Consider the following 24,074-nt stretch of genomic DNA (forward strand, 5'->3'; position numbering starts at 1 on the left):
AACATTTTCCCGGTCGTAACGTTAACGGGGGGGGGGCCGACGACAGGTATGAAAGAGTATGATGAGTAGAATGAAAGCAATCAATCCAGCGAGATTGAAGTGAGAATTGGATTTGGCACCTCTCAATAACACAGGACATAAATGGCTGAAAAAAGACAGATTCTAAGGTGGGCTGGGCATGCGAGTTGCTATTAGCACAGTGCCATCATCCATATATAGGTGTCACTAATAGGTGATCAGTGACCATAAACGAAGCCAGAAAAAAACTTGTGACCCTAGATATAGCTTTTAACTGTGGTCTAATATTTGTTCCTTCTGAAATCAGGGAAATAACTCCTGGCCATGAAGAGGCGGCTGGTGACTTACTGATCCGTCTGACGCGCTGGCTCCCACTTTATCCCCCGTGGCGTTCCAGCACACCTCGAAGATGCCCCCCGTTCCCCTGTAGCTGTGAACTAAAGCACCAGTCTGTACAGACAGACAGACGGATGTGATCAGCAAAACAATAATAAGCAGGAGAACTGGGGACAAGTCCATTTCAATTATGTTTTACACGCATCTCACTTAGGGCTGAATCCTTACTTGAGAATAGTTCGAACAAATCACCGGTTGAAATCAACGCATGATTTACGTGAAAGTCAGAGTTTTGCGCTCACATCTCAAGTTAGGATTTGGACCTAAATATTCAAACCCATGCATCGAACATCAGACCAGCCCTGCAATAAACAGTTGGTCTTGAGATGTGAATGACGTATGAGTGAGAAGAGCGTGTGTGTGTGTGTGTGTGTGTGTGTGTGTGTGTGTGTGTGTGTGTGTGTGTGTGTGTGTGTGTGTGTGTGTGTGTGTGTGTGTGTGTGTCAGTCCATCCTGTACCTGTGTGTTCCAGATGTGGACACACTTGTCGAAGGAGCCGCTGGCTAGGTGGCGCCCGTCGGGGCTGAAGGCCACACTGTAGACGGGCTCTTGGTGGCGGGTGAGCGTGTGGATGCACACGCCGCGCTCCACGTCCCACAGGCGCACAGTTGAGTCAAACGACGCACTGGGAGGGAGATGGAATAAGACTTTAGTCCATCTTGGAAAGGAAATGCATCTTTTGCTCTGCTCCTAACCTCCAAGACACTACAGAAAAGCAGACACACTCTGGAGGGAGTACAGGGTCAGCCCCAGTGCAGTGCCCCGAAGCAATTTAGGAGAGTAAAAGGAGAGGAGAGGAAAGAGAGAGGAAAGAGAGAGAACCATTCACTTTCATTTGATTACAGTGACTATCCTGGGATCTATTCAGTTGGGGCAAACAGAACGTAACAGATTGAGAAGCATAGAATGAACATACATGACTCCATACTACATTACGTACAGATCCTAAAGGCATTTGTTTGACACAAAACCCCTTTTTCGCCCAAACCCCAGAGGCATGCTGGGAGTTGGAGTGGTTCCTAGCCTTATATTACCTGGCCAGCATCAGATTGGCATTGGGGTTGTTGGTCCCAGGCCCCGTGGGGCTCCACTTGATGGTGTAGATCTCCTTACTGTGGGCCTGCAGGTCGTGGACACACGAGTCCTGCTTCATACTCCAGATCTGGTAGAGATGGAGGGGAGAGGAGAGAGAGAGAAAGAGACGTGAGGACTCCAATCAATTATATGAACCGACTTGGGAAGAAGAGATTCTAGTTACGGCTTATAAACTACAGCCAAAAGTGGACCCCGATAACACTTATTTTGTACCGTTCCTACGCCATGAAATTACATATTTGGCAGTAGTTAGGAAGTTGTGTGTGAGCTGTGTGTCCTGACCTTGAGTGTCATGTCGTCGGAGCAGGAGGCCAGCAGACTCCCCGTAGGATCCCACTTGATTGCGTTCACTTCATTCTAGAGGGAAAAGTCAAAGGGGTTATGAGGGGAGGGAGGATACAAGGAAACATTGCGTGAACTTTATAACATGGGTCGTGCACAAACAGGGTGCACGTACAAAGGCACTTCCTGCAGTGATGTGACGAAACAGGATGGGCAAAAGCTTTCACCTATCCTCTATATTCAGATCAATGCGTTTGAACCAGAGGGTGCCACTTTAGACTACTGAGATTAATCAATGTCAGTCACAATGGCTGCGTTTACACAGGCAGGCTAATTCAGATCTTTTGACCAATCCGATTAGATATTTTGCAAATAACTGAACAAGATATCAGCATTGGTCTGCCTATGTTAACAAAACCAGTGTTAACGTGACAGGGAGAAGAGACTATTGAGATCCACCCAGGCCAGAGAGCCAGTCCAGTCTCACGTATTACCGTGTGTCCCTGGAAGGTCTTGACTGGCCGGTCCTGGCCCAGCTTACACACATGGATGCACATGTCCGTGCTGCAGGAGGCAAACGTGTTGTTGCTCTGCCAGTCCACGTCCAGGGCCGGCGCAGAGTGAAAGGGAAACTGCTGTTTGGCCTCCCCTGTGTGAGCATCCCAAATGATCGTGGTCTAAACGAGAGAAGGATACATTGTCAGAGTCTTTTCGTCATGTGCGTGACGAAATGACAATACCATGACAATGGAAAAAAACATCTGGTTTCTTCTATTCTTAGAAGGCTTAGGCTTTCTCCACATACTCATTCCAGGGTCCTCTATTTTTTTATTACTATTTTTCGACATTGTAGAATAGCGAAGACATCAAAACTATGAAATGACACATATGGAATCATGTAGTAATAGAGGTCGACCGATTATGATTTTCCAAAACCGACACCGATTATTGGAGGACCAAAAAGGCCGATACCGATTAATCAGTGATTATTATAATAATATATATATATGTAATAATGACAATTACAACAATACTGAATGAACACTTATTTTAACTTAATATAATACATAAATAAAATATATTTAGTCTCACATAAATAAGGCAAAAACAAAGTGTTGGAGAAGGAAGTAAAAGTGCAATATGTGCCATGTAAAAAAAAAAGCTAATGTTTAAGTTCCTTGCTCAGAAGACATGAAGCTGGTGGTTCCTTTTAACATGAGTTTTCAATAGTCCCAGGTAAAGAGTTTTAGGTTGTAGTTATTATAGGACTATTTCTCTCTATACCATTTGTATTTCATATACCTTTGACTATTGGATGTTCTAATTAGGTACTTTAGTACTGCCAGCATAATCTCGGGAGTTGGACAGCCTTGAAGTCATAAACAGCACAGAGCTGCTGGCAAATGCAGTAAAGTGCTGTTTGAATGAATGCTTACGAGCCTGCGGCTGCCTACCATCGCTCAGTCAGACTGCTCTATCAAATCATAGACTTAATTATAATAACACACAGAAATACAAGCCTTAGGTCATTAATATGGTCAAATCCAGAAACTATAATTTCGAAAACAAAACGTTTCAGTGAAATATGGAACCGTTCTGTATTTTATCTAACGGGTTGCATCCATAAGTCTAAATATTGCTGTTATATTGATCAACCTTCAATGTTAAGTCATAATTACGTAAAATTCTGGCAAATTAGTTCGGAACGAGCAAGGCGGCCCAAACTGTTGCATGCAATGAACGCAAGAGAACGCAAGAGAAATGACAATTTCCCTAGTTTAATATTGCCTGCTAACATGAATTTCTTTTAACTAAATATGCAGGTTTAAAAATATATACTTCTGTGTACTGATTTTAAGAAAGGCATTGATGTTATGGTTAGGTACACATTGGTCCAACGACAGTGCTCATTTTGCAAATGTGCTTTTGTTAAATCATCCCCCGCTTGGCGAAGTTGGCTGTCTTTGTTGGGAAGAAATAGTCTTCACACAGTTTGCAACCAGCCAAGCGGCCCAAACTGCTGCATATACCCTGACTCTGTTGCACAGAACGCAAGAGAAGTGACAATTTCCCTAGTTAAAAGAATGTTAGCAGGCGATATTAACTAAATATGCAGGTTTAAAAATCTATTCTTGTATTGATTTTAAGAAAAGGCATTGATGTTTATGGTTAGGTACACATTGGTCCAACGGCCGCGCTTTTTTGCGAATGCACTTGTTAAAGCACCCATTCGTCGAAGTAGGCTGTGATTCAATGATAAATTGAACAGGCACCGCATCGATTATATGCCATGCAGGACAAGCTAGATAAACTAGTAATATCATAAACCATGTGTAGTTAACTAGTGATTATGTTAAGATTGATTGTTTTTTATAAGATACATTTAATGCTAGCTTAGCACCTTACCTTGGCTCCTTGCTGCACTCGCATAACAGGTAGTCAGCCGAATTAAAAAGTTAATTTGTGGAATTTCTTTCCTTCTTAATGTGTTTGAGCCAGTCACTTGTGTTGTGACAAAGTAGAGGTGGTATCCAGAAGATGGTCTTTTGCCAAATAGGGCTAAGTCCATATTATGGCAAAAACAGCTCAAATAAGCAAAGAGAAATGACAGTCCATCATTACTTTAAGACATAAATTTCAAGAACGTTGGGCGTATCTTCAAGTGCAGTCGCAAAAACCATCAAGCACTATGATGAAACTGGCACTCATGAGGACCGCCACAGAAAAGGAAGACCCAGAGTTACCTCTGCTGAGAGGATAATTTCATTAGTTACCAGCCTCAGAAATCTGCAATTAACTGCACCTCAGATTGCAGCCCAAATAAATGCTTCACATAGTTCAAGTAACAGACACATCTCAACATCAACTGTTCAGAGGAGACTGTGTGAATCAGGCCTTCATGGTCGAATTGCTGCAAAGAAACCACTACTAAAGGACACCAATAATAAAGAGACTTGCTTGGGCCAAGAAACACGAGCAATGGACATTAGACTGGTGGAAAGCTGTCTTTTGGTCTGATGAGTCCAAATTTGAGATTTTTGGTTCCAACTGCCCTGTCTTTGCGAGACGCTGAGTAGGTGAACCGATGATCTACGCATGTGTGGTTCCCACTGTGAAGCATGGAGAAGGTGGTATGATGGTGCTTTGCTGGTGACACGCTCTGTGATTTATTTAGAATTCAAGGCACACTTAACCAGCATGGCTAATGACCCAAAACACACCTCCAGGCTGTGTAAGGGATATTTGACCAAGAAGGAGAGTGATGTTCTGCCATTCAATGACCTGGCCTCCACAATCACCTGACCTCAACCCAATTGAGATGGTTTGGGATGAGTTGGACCGCAGAGTGAAGGAAAAGTGCTCAGCATGTGGGAACTCCTTCAAGACGGTTGGAAAATCATTCCAGGTGAAGCTGGTTGAGAAATGCAAAGCTGTCATCCAACGCAAAGGGTGGCTACTTTGAAGAATCTCAACTATACTTTTTTAGTTACTACATGATTCCATGCGTTATTTCATTATTTTGATGGCTTCATCAATGTAGAACATAGTAAAGATAAAGAAAAACACTGGAATGTTTTGTACACTCATGGTATTTTCACTGAATATTGTGAAATTGTTACAATTATGATAAAGCCCTTTCAGTGTAAGATTTGTTTGAAACGACCGCCTGAAAGTTCTGCCTGTTTTGGTGGGAAGGATTTTTGGCCTGCCAGTAAATTAGTTAAATAGACCAATAAGAAAGAGAGTTCCAAACCTCTCAGCCAATAACAGCTAGTTTTCCCCTCCCCACTCAGACAACAACCAGACAGTCCTAGCAAAAATCTTAATTGAGAAATTGCTCTTTGCTAAGAAGCTATTTTTATTTTCGATGAAAATTGCCAAAAAGAAACAATCACAGTAAGGCACTTGATATCAAATCCTTTCAGGGTAAAAATGTAGATAAAATGTCTGCATTGGACCTTTAACACACAAACAATTATCTTACCTTATCTACTCCTGCACTGAGGATAAAGTTGCCTTTCTTATTCCATTTGAGGGCAAATATAGGACCTTTGTGCTGGCCCAAGGTACTGGCGAGGTTACCTGCAAAAAACATGTCATGGTGCTTGGTTAGCAAGAGAACAGTAATTTAGACCATCTGTGAATCTGTTTAGAAATGTTGAGATGTGAAAGTTCTGACATTAAAAAAAAGGAGGCAATACGGAACTTTTGCCTTCGAGGTTGCTCTTGAGCCACACAAAGGGGTCCCCTAAATGGACAGAAATATTGTCCATAATGACCTAATTGGACAGAAAGCATCATTCCTCCCCTCCCTCGCCTGTGAGCAAAAGTTTATATTGTTCCCCTAAAACTAAGGATTCAAGCCAACATTTTACGTAAACAATTAGCATGCCCATAGTGTATCTTTAAATTGCTTTACCGTCTTTAGTCCATATTCTGGCAAAGCCATCGTACGAGCCTGTGGCTAGCAGCGTACCCTCACTCTGAAAGATAGAAATTCCTCAGTTAGTCATTTTTGGGACCAAAACCAAACCTTTTCAATGACCTGTAGTTCTGGGTTTCTGTTGCACCCCAAATTAGGACAAAACATGGCACTGATCCTAACTTGAGATTTATGTGAATTACTCAAATCTTGGCTTAAATCTCCTGATGACAAAACATTTGAGAAAGTCAGTTTTTCCTACATCTCGAGTTGTGATTTGGCCAAAAGTACTTAAAAATGCTGGTTCAGTATCCTCCAGCAACTTATAGATCAGGGAGAAATGACAGCCTGTTCTACTGTAAGTCTATATTCTGAGTAGCGGTAGTGAAAGTCCTGCATTTTCCATGGGAGGGAATTTAGCAGTCCCATATATCCGGTTGGGAAGCGCTGCCAGAGAATGCCTTTGGCAGCCGAGACACACACGCACACCAGAGTGTGTACACACACAGTCTGTCTGCCCCCACCCCTCAAACACACACTCACACACTCTCTCTCTCTAACCCACATTCCAGTCCAGTGAGGTGACGTCTTTGTTGCTGGGTACGTCCTGACCCCCCTCCCGTATGCAGTGTCTCAGCACCAGCTGGGTGAAGCTGCCTGTGCCGTTCTCACTCAGGTTCCAGATCCGCGCCGTTGAATCCCCAGACCTGCGCGTGCACACACACACACACACACACACACACACACACACACACACACACACACACACACACACACACACACACACACACACACACACACACACACACACACACACACACACACACACACACACACACACACACACACACACACACACACACACACACACACACACACACAGTCGTCTAATGTGCAACTTCTTTTTGTCAGCCTAAAACATAGCAACATTAACCCTTTACACTCGTGGGAATTGGACTATAGCGATAGGGCAAAATTGAATCTTAAAATACTCAAGATACATTCAGTGAAATGACAAGACTAATTCCTGGAAGATGTGGGGTCGGAGGCCACATAAGATTTTTTTTTTTAAATAAATAAAAAACAAGTGTTTGAGTGAGAGGACTAACTGGGGTCTCCAAGTGGCCACACATCTCCAAAGTGTACGTAATTCTTAAGCATTTTCAATACACTTTTATGACTAAAAGAAGAGTCTTCAACTAAAAGTAACTTTTTTTTAGCTTTCCTAGCTGTGCCGTTGAGGAACTAGAGCAAGCACACTTGTAGTTGTTTCGTATGGAATTACAACCCTGCATCCCCAACATCACACAACTACTGTTGTTTACGCAATCCAAAAGCGGTCCATTTTAAATAGCAATCTGGATCAGGTGGGCATGATTTGAAAGCTTGCTCTATTGCCAACATGACTAGTTGAGTTATAAAATACGATCTTACAGTGTTAGGCTTTCACAAGGCGATTCAGAGAAACAGGTCGGAATTTTGGTGCGCATAGAAAAGAGTCATGAGTGCATTTCAGGTGCATTTGCTGCGGCACGTTTTCGACACAATAAACCAACATCGGCTCATTCGGTTTGGAACAGAATCATTAAGCCTAGGCCTACTCACCAAACAGATGTCATGGCCGTAATTTATCACCATGCAACGTTCAATGTGGAATTGTTAATCCGTTTAGAAAATCCCAAAGAACATGCGGAATAAACTAAATTGAACATCTGTCTGTGTATCCCTGAAAACATTGTCTTTCTACTCACCAAATTGAGCCTTGTTTTAAATAAATCACTCTTTGAGGAGCGAGCTCGGACGTCATGTATAGCAGGTTACTGTACAGCCACTACGTTCCAATTTAGGCACTTACTAATGCTCAAATCTTTAATTTTCAAACTGTATAAGGGTACGTGTGTAAAGGGCTAATAAAACACACTTCTCAGGATTAAATTAGATGCGAGAGTACATAAACCTGCCAAATATACACATGCTTTATCTTAAGTTTTACCACCAACACTCTGTTGTAAACTTCCTTGATTAAGTTCTATTCATCAAAATGTAGGTCAACGCATACTAATCATGAAAACTGCCAATGCTATATGAAGGGGGAATTTACTTTATGAACAATAAGCATTTATCTTTAGAAGTAGAAGAGAGACAGAGTAGAAGGAGACAGTGAGTGATAGGAGGGTGAGAGAAAAGGAGAGAGGAGTAGGAGAGAAGAAGACAGACAGTGAAACCAAAAGAGAGAGAAAGAGAAGGATGAAGGAGTCGGTTCTGTACCCTGAGGCGAGCAGGTCATTGACGGGGTTCCAGGCACAGATGAACACCTCGGACTCGTGGCCTCGCAGCACCATGGCCTTGTTCTGGGGAATGTCAACATGCCCGTCCACCTCCATCATGTCTGCATGGTGGTCTGGAGGGGGAGAGGATGGAATACCCCATAGAGTTAGATAGAGGACTCAACTTTGTATCAAACGGATTATATACACCTTGCTTACCATCACATTGAGATCTTGGGCTGCCCCCTAAATCTCCCAAATGTGCACTTGGACATTCCCTGATCATCTTTTAAAAGTGTGGGATTGATGTAAGCATTGGCTGAAGGGAGTTTCGACCACTTAAAATGCATGACGGAAGAAACGTCAAGATTTTCATTGGTCAAGCTTGTCGAGTAGCAGCTAAACCTATGCTAGTTAGTGTTAGTAGGAATGATGGAGAGGAAAAGGTAAAACAATCTCCATCATCAGTTGTGCTTAAACACAAGGAGGTGATTATGTAGGTCTATGTATTGTAAATCATTCGTACTGTTTTTCATTTGTACTGTCCAATCTTAATTTAATTCCCTCTTCCAATAAATTCCATTTAATTCAATTAAAATTCCAGGTCAGTCTTTGAATTCAGAGACAATTCAAGTCCTCAATTCCAATCCCCCCAATTCCAATGTTAGGTGAATTCAATTTCTAGTTCAATATTATCCCCAAATTCCAATTCCCTCAGGTCTTAAGGCCAATAATGTCTAATGTTCAGACAGCTTCGCTATACTAGAAATATACAAAATCAGTTTAAATTATTTCAAACAAATCCTGCAGTAAATTTTTTATACTCAGTGCATTAATTTCATTAACTGAGTAAATGTTTTTACAATTACAATTCAACACAATTACAACTTGAATTCAATAGAATTCCCTTCATAAGTTAATAAAAAATGGAATTGGGATTTCAAATAAAATTGGATTTGATCCCAGCCCTGGTTATGATATCATGTTAACTATTACGAAAGGGGAAAAAAAGTCAACAAAAATAAAAAAGGAGGCGTCATAATGAAAGGATCTGCTCACTTGCTAAGGCGTGGGCGCCATTCTCCTCGCCATTGGCAGCGGTTCCACCCTCTCCATTCTTGGTGCTGCCGGGCTGGGGGCCCTGGGTGCCACTGGCGCTGCCAGCCCCGGCTGCCTGCTGCTGATGGGCCAGCTTTTCCCGGTAGGCCTGCTGCCGCGTCTGCACCACATCGGGCATCACAGCGTCGATCAGAGACAGCGACTCGATGGGCCTCCCGTCAAACAGAGTTCCATCCTGGATGACACGATACAGGGGTTGCAGCATTAGCTTTAAGAAATCTGAATTTTCAAAATGCTGACTGTCAAAAGAATCTGGGATTTAATCTGCATTTCATATAGGAATGCGCATTTGGCCTTTCACTGTACTCTCATGAGCTATTTTTAGAACAAGGAAAACAATGTGCACATTATCTATATGCCAACAGTGCGCAACAATGCCTAATTTATCAAAAAAACATTACAGATAACAAATCCTTTTGCTAAATTGCCTCATATATCCATCTAACATTATTTTATTGAAACTGTAACTGGTTATATTATATTGTGGAACATAATCTTCAAAGTGGCGGCAGCTAGCCTAGTGGTTAGAGCGTTGGGCCAGTAACCGTAAGGTTTCTGGATCGAATCCCCGAGCTGACAAGGTAAAAATCTGTCGTTCTGCCCCTGAGCAAGGCAGTTTTAACCCTGTGTTCCCTGGGTGCCAAAGACGTGGATGTCGATTATGGCAGCCCCCCACGCCTCTAATTCAGAGGGGTTGAAATGAAGACACATTTCGCGTTAACGCAGGATTATACGTTTTTCACACAGAAAAGTACAAATTCAGCAAATTTTTGTTGTCATTAATTTTTACAATAGCCAACTTGACTTTGTGACTGTGGTAACTAGTGATAACCACAAAGTAGCCTATGAGGGAAATTACACAGTTATTCCAAAACTGCAGCTTGTTGTGGGAACACATTTCCCTACTTCAACCAGTCCATTTTGAATTTGTGCAAAAATTTATTTATTTCTGTAGTCGCACTCAGCACTTCTGTGTAAAGGGCGCGGTCGGACGGCAAACGATTTAGTGAGACAGAGGAGAAAGGGAATTTAGAGAGAAGAACCGTGTGATGCCTGGCCTGGTTTATTTTTTGTTGTGTACCACAAATGCACATGTACAAATGTCACACGAGAATCAAAGCAAATGAACGTAGTCTTCAAGACAACGTTGACCAAATCGTTTACATTATTGTAAAATTAAATTAAAAATTAAATAAAATGATCTCCGGGTTAAATATTGAGTTGCGACATCAGTTTGAGTACTTATGCCCATTCAGAGTTTCACATTGAAAGTCAAGTGTTTGTTGTTGCTTCAATCGAGTGATACAGGGCATGCAACTCTAGTTTTTCTTCACACAAAATGCATTAGTGCAACACATGAGGCAGAAAACTGTTTTCATCAATGACAACAGAAGTGCTAATCTATTTTGCTACCAGCCACACAAGTAAATTAGCGTACAAAGAAAAAGCAAGGTTTTTTTCAAAAACGATGCATATATTTTTTTAATGTTTATAATAGAAAGAATGTAGCCAGCTACATTTCCTAATGTTTTGTTTGAAGTTAATCTGGCATTTTAAATTTGCGACTGGAAAAAAATAATAATAATAAATACACCGGACGAAAGTACCAGAGGAAAGTAACCTACACATCAGTCAAGAGCGCTGTCTGGTGGTTCAATGACAAGAGCAAATATATTTAATCCCAGTGGAGAAGTGCAACTGAATTTTCAATAGGAAGCACTTTAGATATCCGTTTACAAAATGAAGCAAGAACTTGTCTACATTTGAACGTTCCTTTTCTGTGTAAAAAACGCACCATCCTGCATCAACGCGACCTGAGACATGTGTTAGGGTTTCAACACAGCAGTTGCCATTGACCAGTGATACAGGTTCAGAAACATTTTCATTAAAAAAGGGGAATTCCACTCAAAAATTCAAATTTGATGTTTTGTTCTTAACCTTTTAATATTTCAACAGATATGTCTCACATAGGGCTGGGCGATATAGCCTAAATATCATATCACAAAAAATTTCACTTTTTAGACAGTATGACGCTATTTTGTTTTTGACTACTAAAAGTTCTAAAAATGACCCTTGGGTGGCAAATTGTGAGTGACTGCAATGGGGATTTCTTCATTCTGATTGTTTTTTTTACTGTTCAATCCAACTTCAAACCAAACTCACCATTTTAAACCATTTCTTGCACTTTTGTTATAATTTCCACACTGTGCCATGCAGGGCTGCATGATATGGGCACACATCTAGGTCTAGTTAATTGAACTGTTTGAATCATATAATCATTATTCTAATACTATAGGCGGAATATAGTGGGCAGGGAGCTCCTTGAATGCATTTATTTCTTTATTATTGAATGATTAAAACATACTTGCCATAAAGCCACTCAACAACTACATCACATTAGTCATCTAACAGACTCCCATCCAGAGCGACACACACAAGCAACCAGGGTCAACGCCCTGTTCAAGGGCACGTCGGCAGATCTCCCACGAGGTCAAAAAACGGGGACCTGAACCAGTGCTCCATCAGCCACCGGCCTAAGCTTCCATCTGCCAGCCCTCCAAGATCCCTTCCCTCCACAGATCCCCAGATCCGAGACCCCCCTCCCTCCACCCAGAAAAAAATATTCAATTTCTCCACCCCCCTATACACGAACAAAACAAACAAAAGGGGAGAAAAAAAACTGAAAACAACAATGCAAAAAAAACAACAAAGATATCAAGGACAACAAAAATCATAACAGCAAGGCCAACTGAATACGTTTGAGTGCATGTATGGCACTATACCATATATCTTTCAACTATGCTGTGATGTTTGTCATAATCGAATAGAATCCAAAGATTAAAAATATATATATATATTTCACCTTTATTTATTAACCAGGTAGGCAAGTTGAGAACAAGTTCTCATTTACAATTGCGACCTGGCCAAGATAAAGCAAAGCATTGACAGATACAACGACAGAGTTACACATAGAGTAAAACAAACATACAGTCAATAATACAGTATAAACAAGTCTATATACGATGTGAGCAAATGAGGTGAGAAGGGAAGTAAAGGCAAAAAAGGCCATGGTGGCAAAGTAAATACAATACAGCAAGTAAAACACTGGAATGGTAGATTTGCAATGGAAGAATGTGCAAAGTAGAAATAAAAATAATGGGGTGCAAAGGAGCAAAATAAAAATAAAAATTAAATACAGTAGGGAAAGAGGTAGTTGTTTGGGCTAAATTATCGGTGGGCTATGTACAGGTGCAGTAATCTGTGAGCCGCTCTGACAGTTGGTGCTTAACCTCTTGGAACACTAGGGACAGTATTTCATTTTTGGATGAAAAAACGTTCCCGTTTTAACCTCTTACGTCCACCCGACACGCAGGCGTCCCATCTAGACATCTGGAAATGCAAATGTGCTACGCTAAATGCTAATAGCACTCGTTAAAACTCAAACGTTCATTAAAACACACATGCAGGGTACTGAATTAAAGCTACACTCGTTGTGAATCCAGCCAACATGTCAGATTTTTAAAATGCTTTTTGGCGAAAGCATGAGAAGCTATTATCTGATAGCATGAAATACCCCAAAAGACCCACAGGGGACGTAAACAAAATAATTAGCATAGTCGGCGCTACACAAAACGCAGAAATAAAATAAAACATTCATTACCTTTGACGATCTTCTTTGTTGGCACTCCTAGATGTCCCATAAACATCACTATTGGGTCTTTTTTTCGATTAAAATCGGTCCATATATAGCCTAGATATTGATCTATGAAGACTGTGTGAGCAAGGAAAAAACAGCGTTTTATAACGCAACGTCATTTTTTTAAATTAAAAAAGTCGACGATAAACTTTCACAAAACACTTCGAAATACTTTTGTAATGCTACTTTAGGTATTAGTAAACGTTAATAATCTATCAAATTGATCACGGGGCGATGTGTATTCAATAGCTTCACGTCTTCAAATCATGTTCAGAAATCTCTACTCCAAAACATCCGGTCGGAGACCGTAAGAAATGGGCTGTCTTGCTCGTTTGACCAAGAAACAAAGCCTAGGCAATTGACAAGACTGGTGACATCGTGTGGAAACTGTAGGAATTGCAATCTCGGCTCCAAGTAATGTGGTTTCCATTCAACAATATATGCAAGTGGCGCATTGATATATTTTACCATTTTCAGTGATCAGATTTTCCTGCGCTTTTCGATGAAACGCACGTTCTGTTATAGTCACAGATGTGATTTAACCAGTTTTATAAACGTCTGAGTGTTTTCTATCCACACATACTAATCATATGCATATACTATATTCCTGGCATGAGTAGCAGGGCGCTGAAATGTTGTGCGATTTTTAACAGAATGTTCGAAAAAGTAGGGGGTAGGATCAACAGGTTAAACAAGATATTTTGTCACGAAAAGATGCTCGACTATGCATATAATTGACAGCTTTGGAAAGAAAACACTGATGTTTCCAAAACTGCAAAGATATGATCTGTGAGTGCCACAGAACTGATGCTACAGGAGAAACCAAGATGAAACTTCAAACAGGAAATGAGCAAAACTTTTGAGGCGCTGTTTTCCATTGTCTCATTATATGGCTGTGAATGCGCCCTGAACGAGCCTACATGTTCTGCCGTTTCCCCAAGGTATCTGAAAGCATTGTGACGTGTTTGTAGGCATATCATTGGAAGATTGGCCATAAGAGACTACATTTACCAGGTGTCCGCCCGGTGTCCTTTGTCGAAATTGGTGCGTAATCTCCAAGCTGCACGCATTCATCCATGTGATTCAGAGGGGAGAGGAGACTTCCACGAACGATATATCATCGAAGAGATATGTGAAAAACACCTTGAGGATTGATTCTAAACAACGTTTACCATGTTTCAGTCGATATTATGGAGTTAATTTGGAAAAAAAGTTTGGCGTTTTGATGACTGAATTTGTTTTTTTTGGTAGCCAACGTGACGAACAAAACGGAGCGATTTCTCCTACACAAAGAATCTTTGCTGTCTAACTGAGTGTCTCCTCATTGAAAACATCTGAAGTTCTTCAAAGATAAATGATTTTATTTGAATGCTTTTCTTGTTTTTGTGAAAATGTTGCCCGCTGAATGCTAACGCTAAATGCTACACTAGCTATCAATACTGTTACACAAATGCTTGTTTTGCTATGGTTGAAAAGCATATTTTGAAAATCTGAGATGACAGTGTTGTTAACAAAAGGCTAAGCTTGAGAGCTAGCATATTTATTTCACTTAATTTGCAATTTCCATGAATAGAAGGCTTGGGCGAGTTGCTGTTGGGGGTGCAGTGCTGTTGACCGGGGTAGGAGTAGCCAGGTGGAAAGCATGGCCAGCCGTAGAAAAAAGCTTATTGAAATTCTCAATTATGGTGGATTTATCAGTGGTGACAGCGTTCCTATCTTCAGTTTGGGAGGTGTTCTTATTCCTATCTTTACAGTGTCCCAGAACTGGCCATTTAGCAGCTGGGATGCGTGTTTCTTATTGGTCCCGGGATCTACCCTGGACTTTACAGTGTCCCAGACTAACTTTGAGTTAGTGTTGCAGGAAGCAAATTTCTGCTTGAAAAAGCTAGCCTTGGCTTTTCTAACTGCCTGTGTATAATGGTTTCTAGCTTCCCTGAACAGCTGCATATCACCGGGGCTGTTTGATGCTAATGCAGAACGCCATAGGATGTTTGTGTTGGTTAAGGGCAGTCAGGTCTGGGGAGAACCAAGGGCTATATCTGTTCCTGGTTCTAAATTTCTTGAATGGGGCATGTTTATTTAAGATGGTTAGGAAGGCATTTTTAAAGAATATCCAGGCATCCTCTACTGACGGGATGAGATCAATATCCTTCCAGGATACCCCGGCCAGGTCGATTAGAAAGGCCTGCTCGCTGAAGTGTTTCGGGGAGCGTTTTACAGTGATGAGTGGAGGTCGTTTGACCGCTGACCCATTACGGATGCAGGCAATGAGGCAGTGATCGCAGAGATCTTGGTTGAAGACAGCAGAGGTGTATTTAGAGGGCAAGTTGGTTAGGATGATATCTATGAGGGTGCCTGTGTTTAAGGCTTTGGGGAGGTACCTGGTAGGTTCATTGATAATTTGTGTGAGATTGAGGGCATCAAGGTTAGATTATAGGATGGCTGGGGTGTTAAGCATGTTCCAGTTTAGGTCGCCTGGCAGCACGAGCTCTGAAGATAGATGGGGGGCAATCAGTTCACATATGGTGTCCAGAGTACAGCTGGGGGCAGAGGGTGGTCTATAGCAGGCGGCATCGGTGAGAGTTTTGTTTTTAGAGAGGTGGATTTTTAAAAGTAGAAGTTCAAATTGTTTGGGTACAGACCTGGATAGTAGGACAGAACTCTGTAGGCTCTCTCTGCAGTAGATTGCAACACCGCCCCTTTGGCAGTTCTATCTTGTCTGAAAATGTTGTAGTTTGGAATTAAAATTTCAGAATTTTTGGTGGTCTTCCTAAGCCAGGATTCAGACACAGCTAGAACATCCGGGTTGGCAGAGTGTGCTAAAGCAGTGAATAGAACAAACTTAGGGAGGAGGCTTCTAATGTTAACATGCATGAAACCAAGGCTATTACGGTTACAGAAGTCGTCAAAAGAGAGCGCCTGGGGAATAGGAGTGGAGCTAGGCACTGCAGTGTCTCCTGACCCCTCCTCAGCCTCCAGTATTTATGCTGCAGTAGTTTATGTGTCGGGGGGCTAGGGTCAGTTTGTTTATCTGGAGTACTTCTCCTGTCCTATTCGGTGTCCTGTGTGAATCTAAGTGTGCGTTCTCTAATTCTCTCCTTCTCTCTTTCTTTCTCTCTCTCGGAGGACCTGAGCCCTAGGACCATGCCCCAGGACTACCTGACATGATGACTCCTTGCTGTCCCCAGTCCACCTGGCCATGCTGCTGCTCCAGTTTCAACTGGCCTGGGCCCTAGGACCATGTCCCAGGACTACCTGACATGAGGACTCCTTGCTGTCCCCAGTCCACCTGGCCATGCTCCTGCTCCAGTTTCAACTGACCTGAGCCCTAGGACCGTGCCCCAGGACTACCTGACATGATGGCTCCTTGCTGTCCCCAGTCCACCTGACTGTGCTGCTGCTCCAGTTTCAACTGTTCTGCCTTATTATTATTTGACCATGCTGGTCATTTATGAACATTTGAACATCTTGGTCATGTTCTGTTATAATCTCTACCCGGCACAGCCAGAAGAGGACTGGCCACCCCACATAGCCCGGTTCCTCTCTAGGTTTCTTCCTAGGTTTTGGCCTTTCTAGGGAGTTTTTCCTAGCCACCGTGCTTTTACACCTGCATTGTTTGCTGTTTGGGGTTTTAGGCTGGGTTTCTGTACAGCACTTTGAGATATCAGCTGATGTACGAAGGGCTATATAAATAAATTTTATTTGATTTTGATTTGATTCACCTCTACATCGCCAGAGGAACATAGGAGTAGAATAAGGGTGCGGCTAAAAGCAATAAGAATTGGTCGTCTAGAACAGAGAGTAAAAGGAGGTTTCTGGGGGCGATAAAATAGCATCAAGGTATAATGTACAGACAAGGGTATGGTAGGATGTGAATACAGTGGAGGTAAACCTAGGTATTGAGTGATGAAGAGAGAGATAGTCTCTAGAAACATCATTGAAACCAGGAGATGTGATTGCATGTGTGGGTGGTGGAACTAATAAATTGGATATGGTATAGTGAGCAGGACTAGAGGCTCTACAGTGAAATAAGCCAATAAATATTAAGCAGAACAGCAATGGGCAAGGCATATTGACATTAAGGAGAGGCATGCTTAGTCGAGTGATCAAAAGGGTCCGGTGAGTGGAGAGGTTGGTTGGGGGTCACAGCGATTTAAACAGCTAGCCCGGCCATCGGTAGCTAGCTAGCATAGGATAGAGGTCTGTTATTAGCCACCTCTTGCGTTCCGTCAGTAGATTAGTGGGGTTCCGTGTGGTAGAGGGGATTAATCCAAATCACACAACAAAAATAAAAACAATAGATAGTTAGAGGCCCAAGAAGAAAACGTAATAATAATAAAAATAAATAAATCGTCCGATTGTCTATTCAGATAGCAGCCGATAAGACAGCTAACGGTTACCAGGCCGCAGATGGGCGTTCAGGTAACGTTGCGATGGAGGAGCCAGCCGGATAACTCCTTCGGGTAGATAACGTCGGCAGTCCAGTTGTGAAGGCCCGGTGGGGCTCCGCGTAGGATGTAAAACGGGTCCGGATATGTGACTGCAGCCCAGGAGTGATTGATGGAACTCAGGAGTGATTGACGGAGCTGGCTAGCTCCGGAATAATTGATGTTTGCTCCGGAATCGATGAAAGCCGACAGTCACACGGATAGCAGCTAGCTAGCTGTGAGATCCAGGTATGAATGTCTAGAGTTAGTGGTTAAAATCCAGGGACATGGAGAGAAAAATTGGTCCGGTAATGTTCCGTTCCGAGCCGGGCCGTACAAAACTGGCGATAGATTTTCGAGCTAAAGGATAGCTGATGACCACAAACCGTGGTTAGCAGAATACTAACGATTTGCCAGTAAAGAAGCTAACTAGCTCCTGGGCTAGCTTCTTGGAGGATTTTTTTTCTTTCCTACTGTGTTATTGACTTGTTAATTGTTTACTCTGTGTTGTCTGTTCACACTGCTATGCTTTATCTTGGCCAGGTCGCAGTTGCAAATGAGAACTTGTTCTCAACTAGCCTACCTGGTTAAATAAAGGTGAAATCAAATAAAAAATAAAAACAATTGGAGGATTACAGATTTGAGGTAAATAATACTTTTTTTATAAATATAAATTGGTGAGGCGGGTTGCAGGAGAGTGTTTTGAAGATGAGTTGATGGAAAACATGTAAAAATGTATGTGAAAAAAGTTGTAAGTAAATAAATAAAATAAATAAATATATATATATATATATATATATATATATATACACGACGAGGACAAAAGACATCTGAACTGCTATGCCATCTTGGATTCAGGCTAAGGCTAAATACTTATACTATCTTCAACTCGCTAAGAGTATTAATATATTATTAATAGACTGACCCGGTCTCTCCAGATCTCCCAACAGCACTATTTATAGGGACAATTTTAGATCAATGCTCTGCATTGTCAGACATTCCTGAACCTGAGACCAGAAACAGGCTACCTGAGGGCAATACCAAAATAAATGGTCTATTGATTCTGTATCCTCACAACAAAATCTGCAGAGCTTGATTGAATGCCCCAAATATTCAACATTATGTTGAAATTCTTATTAGGTTGGAATTCTATATAATAATTTTATCTGAAAAGCACAATGTCTTGAATCTTGGGTAGTTTTATAAACTCAGCAACAACAAAAGAAAGGCCCCTTTTCAGGACACTGTCTTTCAAAGATCATTCGTAAAAATCCAAATAACTTCACAGATCTTCATTGAAAAGGGTTTAACCTGTTGAGTGTAGGGGGCAGTATTTTGATGTTTGGATGAAAAACGTACCCAAATTAAACTGCGCATTTCTCAGGCCCAGAAGCTAAAATATGCATATAATTGTCAGATTAGGATAGAAAACTCTAAAGTTTCCAAAACTGTCAAAATATTGTCGGTAAGTATAACAGGACTGATATTGCTGGCGGAAACCTGAGGAAAATCCAACTAGGAAGTATTTTGAAAACTCCCTGTTCCATTGCATGCCTTCCCTCCATTTAAAGGGATATCAACCAGATTTTTTCCCTTCCACATGGTGTGAACAGTCTTTAGACATAGTTGCAGGCTTTTATTCTGAAAATGAGTGAGAATGATCACATCGCGTCAGTGGATGGCTGGGTGCCAGCAGTTTTGCATGCACAAAAAGACATTGCATTGTCTGCCCCGTCGCGACCGCTCGAGCCTGTTGATTTATGAACAAAACGCGCCAACCAAATGGAGGTATTTTGGATATAAAAATAATATTTATGGAACAAAAAAGTAACATTTATTGTGTAACTGGGAGTCTCGTGAGTGCAAACATCTGAAGATCATCAAAGGTCAAAAGCAATACAATTAATCGCTTACCAATCTATTTTGCTGCTAGCTGTTTGTAATGTTTTGTCTGCTCAGAGAGATGTCCATATATAAACGCTTGGTTTGCTTTAGCTGTAAAAGCTTTTTTGAAATCTGACACGCGAGGTGGATTAACAAAAAGCTAAGCTGCGTTTTGCTATTTTGCATTTGTTATTTCATAAAAATTAAATATTTTTAGTAATTTAATTTGAATTTGGCGCTCTGCAATTCAGCGGATGTTGACAAAAATGATCCCGCTAACGGGATGGGTGCGCCAAGAAGTTAAACACAGTTTTCCACTCTGAAACAATTAATGAACATGCACCTGTGGAACGGTCGATAAGATACTAACAGCTTACAAACGGTAGAAAATTAAGGTCAAAGTTATGAAAACTTAGGACACTAAAGAGGCCTTTCTACTGACTCAAAAACACCAAAAGAAAGAAGCCCAGAGTCCCTGCTCATCTGCATGAATGTACCTTAGGCATGCTGCAAGGAGGCATGAGGACTGTAGATATGGCCAGGGCAAAAAATTGCAATGACCGTACTGTGAGATGCCTAAGAAAGCACTACAGGGAGACAAAATGGACAGCTGATCATCCACGCAATGGCAGACCACGTGTAACAACACCTGCACAAGATCGGTACATCCAAACATCACACCTGCGGGACAGGTACAGGATGGCAACAACAACGGCCCGAGTTACACCAGGAACGCACAATCGCTCCATCAGTTCTTAGAGTGTCCGCAATAGGCTGAGAGAGGCTGGACTGAGGGCTTGTAGGCCTGTTGTAAGGCAGGTCCCCACCAGACATCACCTGTAACAACGCTGCCCATGGGCACAAAAACACAGTCGCTGGACCAGACAGGACTGGCAGAAAGTGCTCTTCACTTTCTACCAGTCCCATATATCACAGAGAGGTTAATGCAAGACAGGAATGTCAGTGTTCTGCCATGGCCAGCAAAGAGCCCGGATCTCAATCCCATTGAGCACATCTGGGACCTCTAAAGAAACTGATTTACTTTCCTATTTATGCCATTTTTATTCCTCTGCCAGTTTTGATCCTTTATATTGGGCAGACAGACCAGTTCCCTACATCCTACCTGCTTGGGGTTACGCTGTATTAAATTGGTTGTACTTGGATTGAGCAGACCTTCCCATACAATTCTGATAACTCTACCATTCCAATTTACAATATAATTTAAAAACAAAATACCATTTTCAAACATCTTTCCCATAAATACAGGTATTTTATCAACCAGCACGTTTAGGTTCAGCCATAATATTTGTTGTGCATTGTTGTTTGACATGAAAATGAATGAATTTTTCCAGGGGACCGTAATGAGATGTTCTTAACCCATGTAGCTAACATATGTTTAACCTATTCTTCTCTGATTTAAGAAATTGTTGCACAAACAATATGCTTATCTAGGCCTACACCAGCACTGGTACCAGGCTGTATTAGCTTTATACATTTGTTCTGACTCTTAGTATATTTAGCAAGCAAGCTAGCTAGCCAGCTAACTAGCGATTAGCATCTAAAAATATTTATTTTAGTCACAAATGGCTAAGAAAATACACTATCTTCTAGTTTGTATCTTACCGTCTGAAAACTACTATTAGTTTGTGTAATTATAGAACACATGGAAAGCAGCAGAGTTTTCACCAACATCTTGTTCCATCTATCTGACCATGCAGACTGCCGAGTGAACGGCAAGAAAGTGTTTGTGACTCCGTGGTCGAACATCTACTCTCTCCTTGTGTGACAGGCGGCAGGGCTTTGTGTTTGGAAGTGGCATGCAGCAGGAGGGAGAAAGACGACTCAAGTAGCAAACGGAGTCAATTATAAAAACAGACATACCTGCCTGAGTTGCGTATCACATTTAACGAACCAAACATTGAAATACCGTTATAGATTGTAAAGTAAAACCCCAAACCGGTCCATGCATCAATCCTGGTATATAGTAAAATGTGGTATACCACCCGGTGAGTTTGGGGTACAGTCAGTAAATAGGAAAGTTAGCGTTGTGGGTACTGACCTCATTGATGCTGACCTCTGCCTCCACGTATTGCAGGCCCTTCTGGATGATGGAGATGAGGGCAGCAGGGGGAACCAGGGCTCCGTTGATATTGGACTGGCTGATGTGGCTTTCTATGCCAAAGGTGAACGCCGAGTGGGAGAAGCCTGGCAGAAGGATGGGGCGAGAGGAAGGGGAAAATGAGTTGCACACCCACTGTCCTTCAAATCACCACACCACTGTGTCACTATGTTTACATTCACCTTGCAGAGTTTAAACTCTGCGGGCAAAACTGGTTGAAATTATGTCATAATGTAATTTCAACCAATGTCTGGTTGTATAAACATTTCAACTGGCTTTGCCCACTGGGCAGCACTCAGTTAAGATTCATTTTAGGGATTATGGTAGCTGAAATGTTTGCGATATTAAGCATTTTCCCTGGATTTAAGCTAGATCATTTGCAGATCTGATAATGGAAAAATGTATTGCTTTCGCAAATAGTTCAAAAAAATAGTTCAAAAAACTATTTTCAAAAGGGTGAGACACTAATTTCCGGAACCGACTCAGCACAATGTAATCGGTAGCTGACTCTATAACCACTCCTATCTGTCATATTTTATTTATTTATCTGAGACTATAGGAAAGTCTTTGTCCTAAGGCCTGGAGGGAAGCCAAAGTAATTCCGCTACCCAAGAGTGGTAAAGCGGCCTTTACTGGTTCTAACAGCAGACCTATAAGCTTGCTGCCAGCTCTTAGCAAACTGTTGGGAAAAAAATCTGTTTGACCAAATATAACACTATTTCTCCGTAAACAAATTAACGAAAGACTTTCAGCATCCTTACAGAGAAGGGCACTCAACATGTACTGCACTGATACAAATGACTGATGATTGGTTGAAAGAAATTGATAATAAAAAGATTGTGGGAGCTGTGCTGTTAGATTTCAGTGCAGCCTTTGATAATATTGACCATAACCTGTTGTTGAAAAAAGGTGTATGTTATGGCTTTTCAACCTCAGTTCTGATTCCACAATTTGGCAATCTAATAGAACTCAAAGGGTTTTCTTTAATGTGAAGTGTTGTGTACTGCAGGGCAGCTCTCTAGGCCCTCTATTCTATTTTTACCAATGCCTGTCACTGGCATTAAACAAAGCATGTGTGCCCATGTATGCTGATGATTCAACCATATATGCATCAGCAACCACAGCTAATGAAGTGACTGAAACCCTTAACAAATGGGTGGCCAGTAATAAACTGGTCCTGAGCATCTCTAAAACTAAGAGCATTGTATTTGGTACAAGTCATTCCTTGTGTGCTATACCACAGCTGAATCTGGTAATGAATGGTGTGGTTGAGGAGACTAACTTACTTGGCGTTACCTTACATTGTAAACTGTCATGGTCAAACATATAGATTCAATGGTTGCAAAGACGGGGAGAGGTCTGGCAGTAATAAAGACATGCTCTGCTTTTGACACCACACTCCAAAAAGCAAGTTCTGCAGGCTCTAGTTTTGTCTAATCTTGATTATGGTCCAGTCGTGTGGTCCAGTGGTGCAAGGAAAGACCTAGTTATGCTGCAGCTGACCCAAAACAGAGCGGCACATTTAGCTCTTAATTGTAATCAGAGGGCTGATATAGATACTATGCATGCCAGTCTCTTGGCTAAGAGTTGAGGAGAGACTGACTATCACTTCTTTTAAAAGAAGGTAAATTCAATTGATTGGACATGATTTGGAAAGGTACACACTAGATGTCGACCGATTATGATTTTTCAACGCCGATACCGATTATTGGAGGACCAAAAAAGCCGATACAGACTAATCTGCCAATTTGTTTTATTTGTAATAATGACAATTACAACAATACTGAATTAACACTTATTTTAACTTAATATAATACATCAATAAAAATCTATTTAGCCTCAAATAAATAATGAAACGTTCAATTTGGTTTAAATAATGCAAAAACTAAGTTTTGGAGAAGAAAGTAATATGTGCCATGTAAAATATGTGCCATGTAAAAAAGCGTTTAAGTTCCTTGCTCAGAAAGTGAGAACATATGAAAGTTGGTGATTCCTTTTAACATGAGACTTCAATATTCCAAGGTAAGAGGTTTTAGGTTGTAGTTAATATAGTATTTATATGACTATTTCTCTCTATACCATTTGTATTTCATACACCTTTGACTATTGGATGTTCTTATAGGCACTATAGTATTGCCAGTGTAACAGTATAGCTTCCGTACCTCTCCTTGCCCCTACCTGGGATCGAACCAGGAACACAGACAACAGCCACACTCGAAGCATCGTTACCCATCGCTCCACAAAAGCCGCGGCCCTTGCAGAGCAAGGGGAATAACTACTCCAAATCTAAAAGCGAGTGACGTTTGAAACAGTATTAGCGCACCCAGCTAACTAGCTAGCCATTTCA

The 24,074-nt window shown here is 41.5% G+C and overlaps 1 protein-coding gene across 5 annotated transcripts in view; it reads right to left on the reverse strand.

The window, feature by feature from the left end:
- The window catches only part of LOC124009407 (F-box-like/WD repeat-containing protein TBL1XR1), a 47,498-nt gene that overhangs the window by 6,983 nt on the left and 16,441 nt on the right, over positions 1–24,074 (reverse strand). For all 5 annotated transcript variants that reach the window (XM_046321225.1, XM_046321228.1, XM_046321227.1 and 2 more), the window contains 11 exons: positions 21,668–21,813; positions 9,541–9,775; positions 8,483–8,615; positions 6,780–6,921; positions 6,212–6,275; positions 5,777–5,874; positions 2,286–2,468; positions 1,792–1,866; positions 1,449–1,576; positions 874–1,039; positions 367–468 (listed from right to left, as the gene is read on the reverse strand). In XM_046321225.1, the coding sequence (XP_046177181.1) occupies positions 367–468; positions 874–1,039; positions 1,449–1,576; positions 1,792–1,866; positions 2,286–2,468; positions 5,777–5,874; positions 6,212–6,275; positions 6,780–6,921; positions 8,483–8,615; positions 9,541–9,775; positions 21,668–21,813 (1,472 nt within the window). The remainder of the gene's footprint in view (positions 1–366; positions 469–873; positions 1,040–1,448; positions 1,577–1,791; positions 1,867–2,285; positions 2,469–5,776; positions 5,875–6,211; positions 6,276–6,779; positions 6,922–8,482; positions 8,616–9,540; positions 9,776–21,667; positions 21,814–24,074) is intronic.

Source organism: Oncorhynchus gorbuscha, linkage group LG22, assembly GCF_021184085.1.
Source record: "Oncorhynchus gorbuscha isolate QuinsamMale2020 ecotype Even-year linkage group LG22, OgorEven_v1.0, whole genome shotgun sequence".
Lineage (NCBI taxonomy): Eukaryota > Metazoa > Chordata > Actinopteri > Salmoniformes > Salmonidae > Oncorhynchus > Oncorhynchus gorbuscha.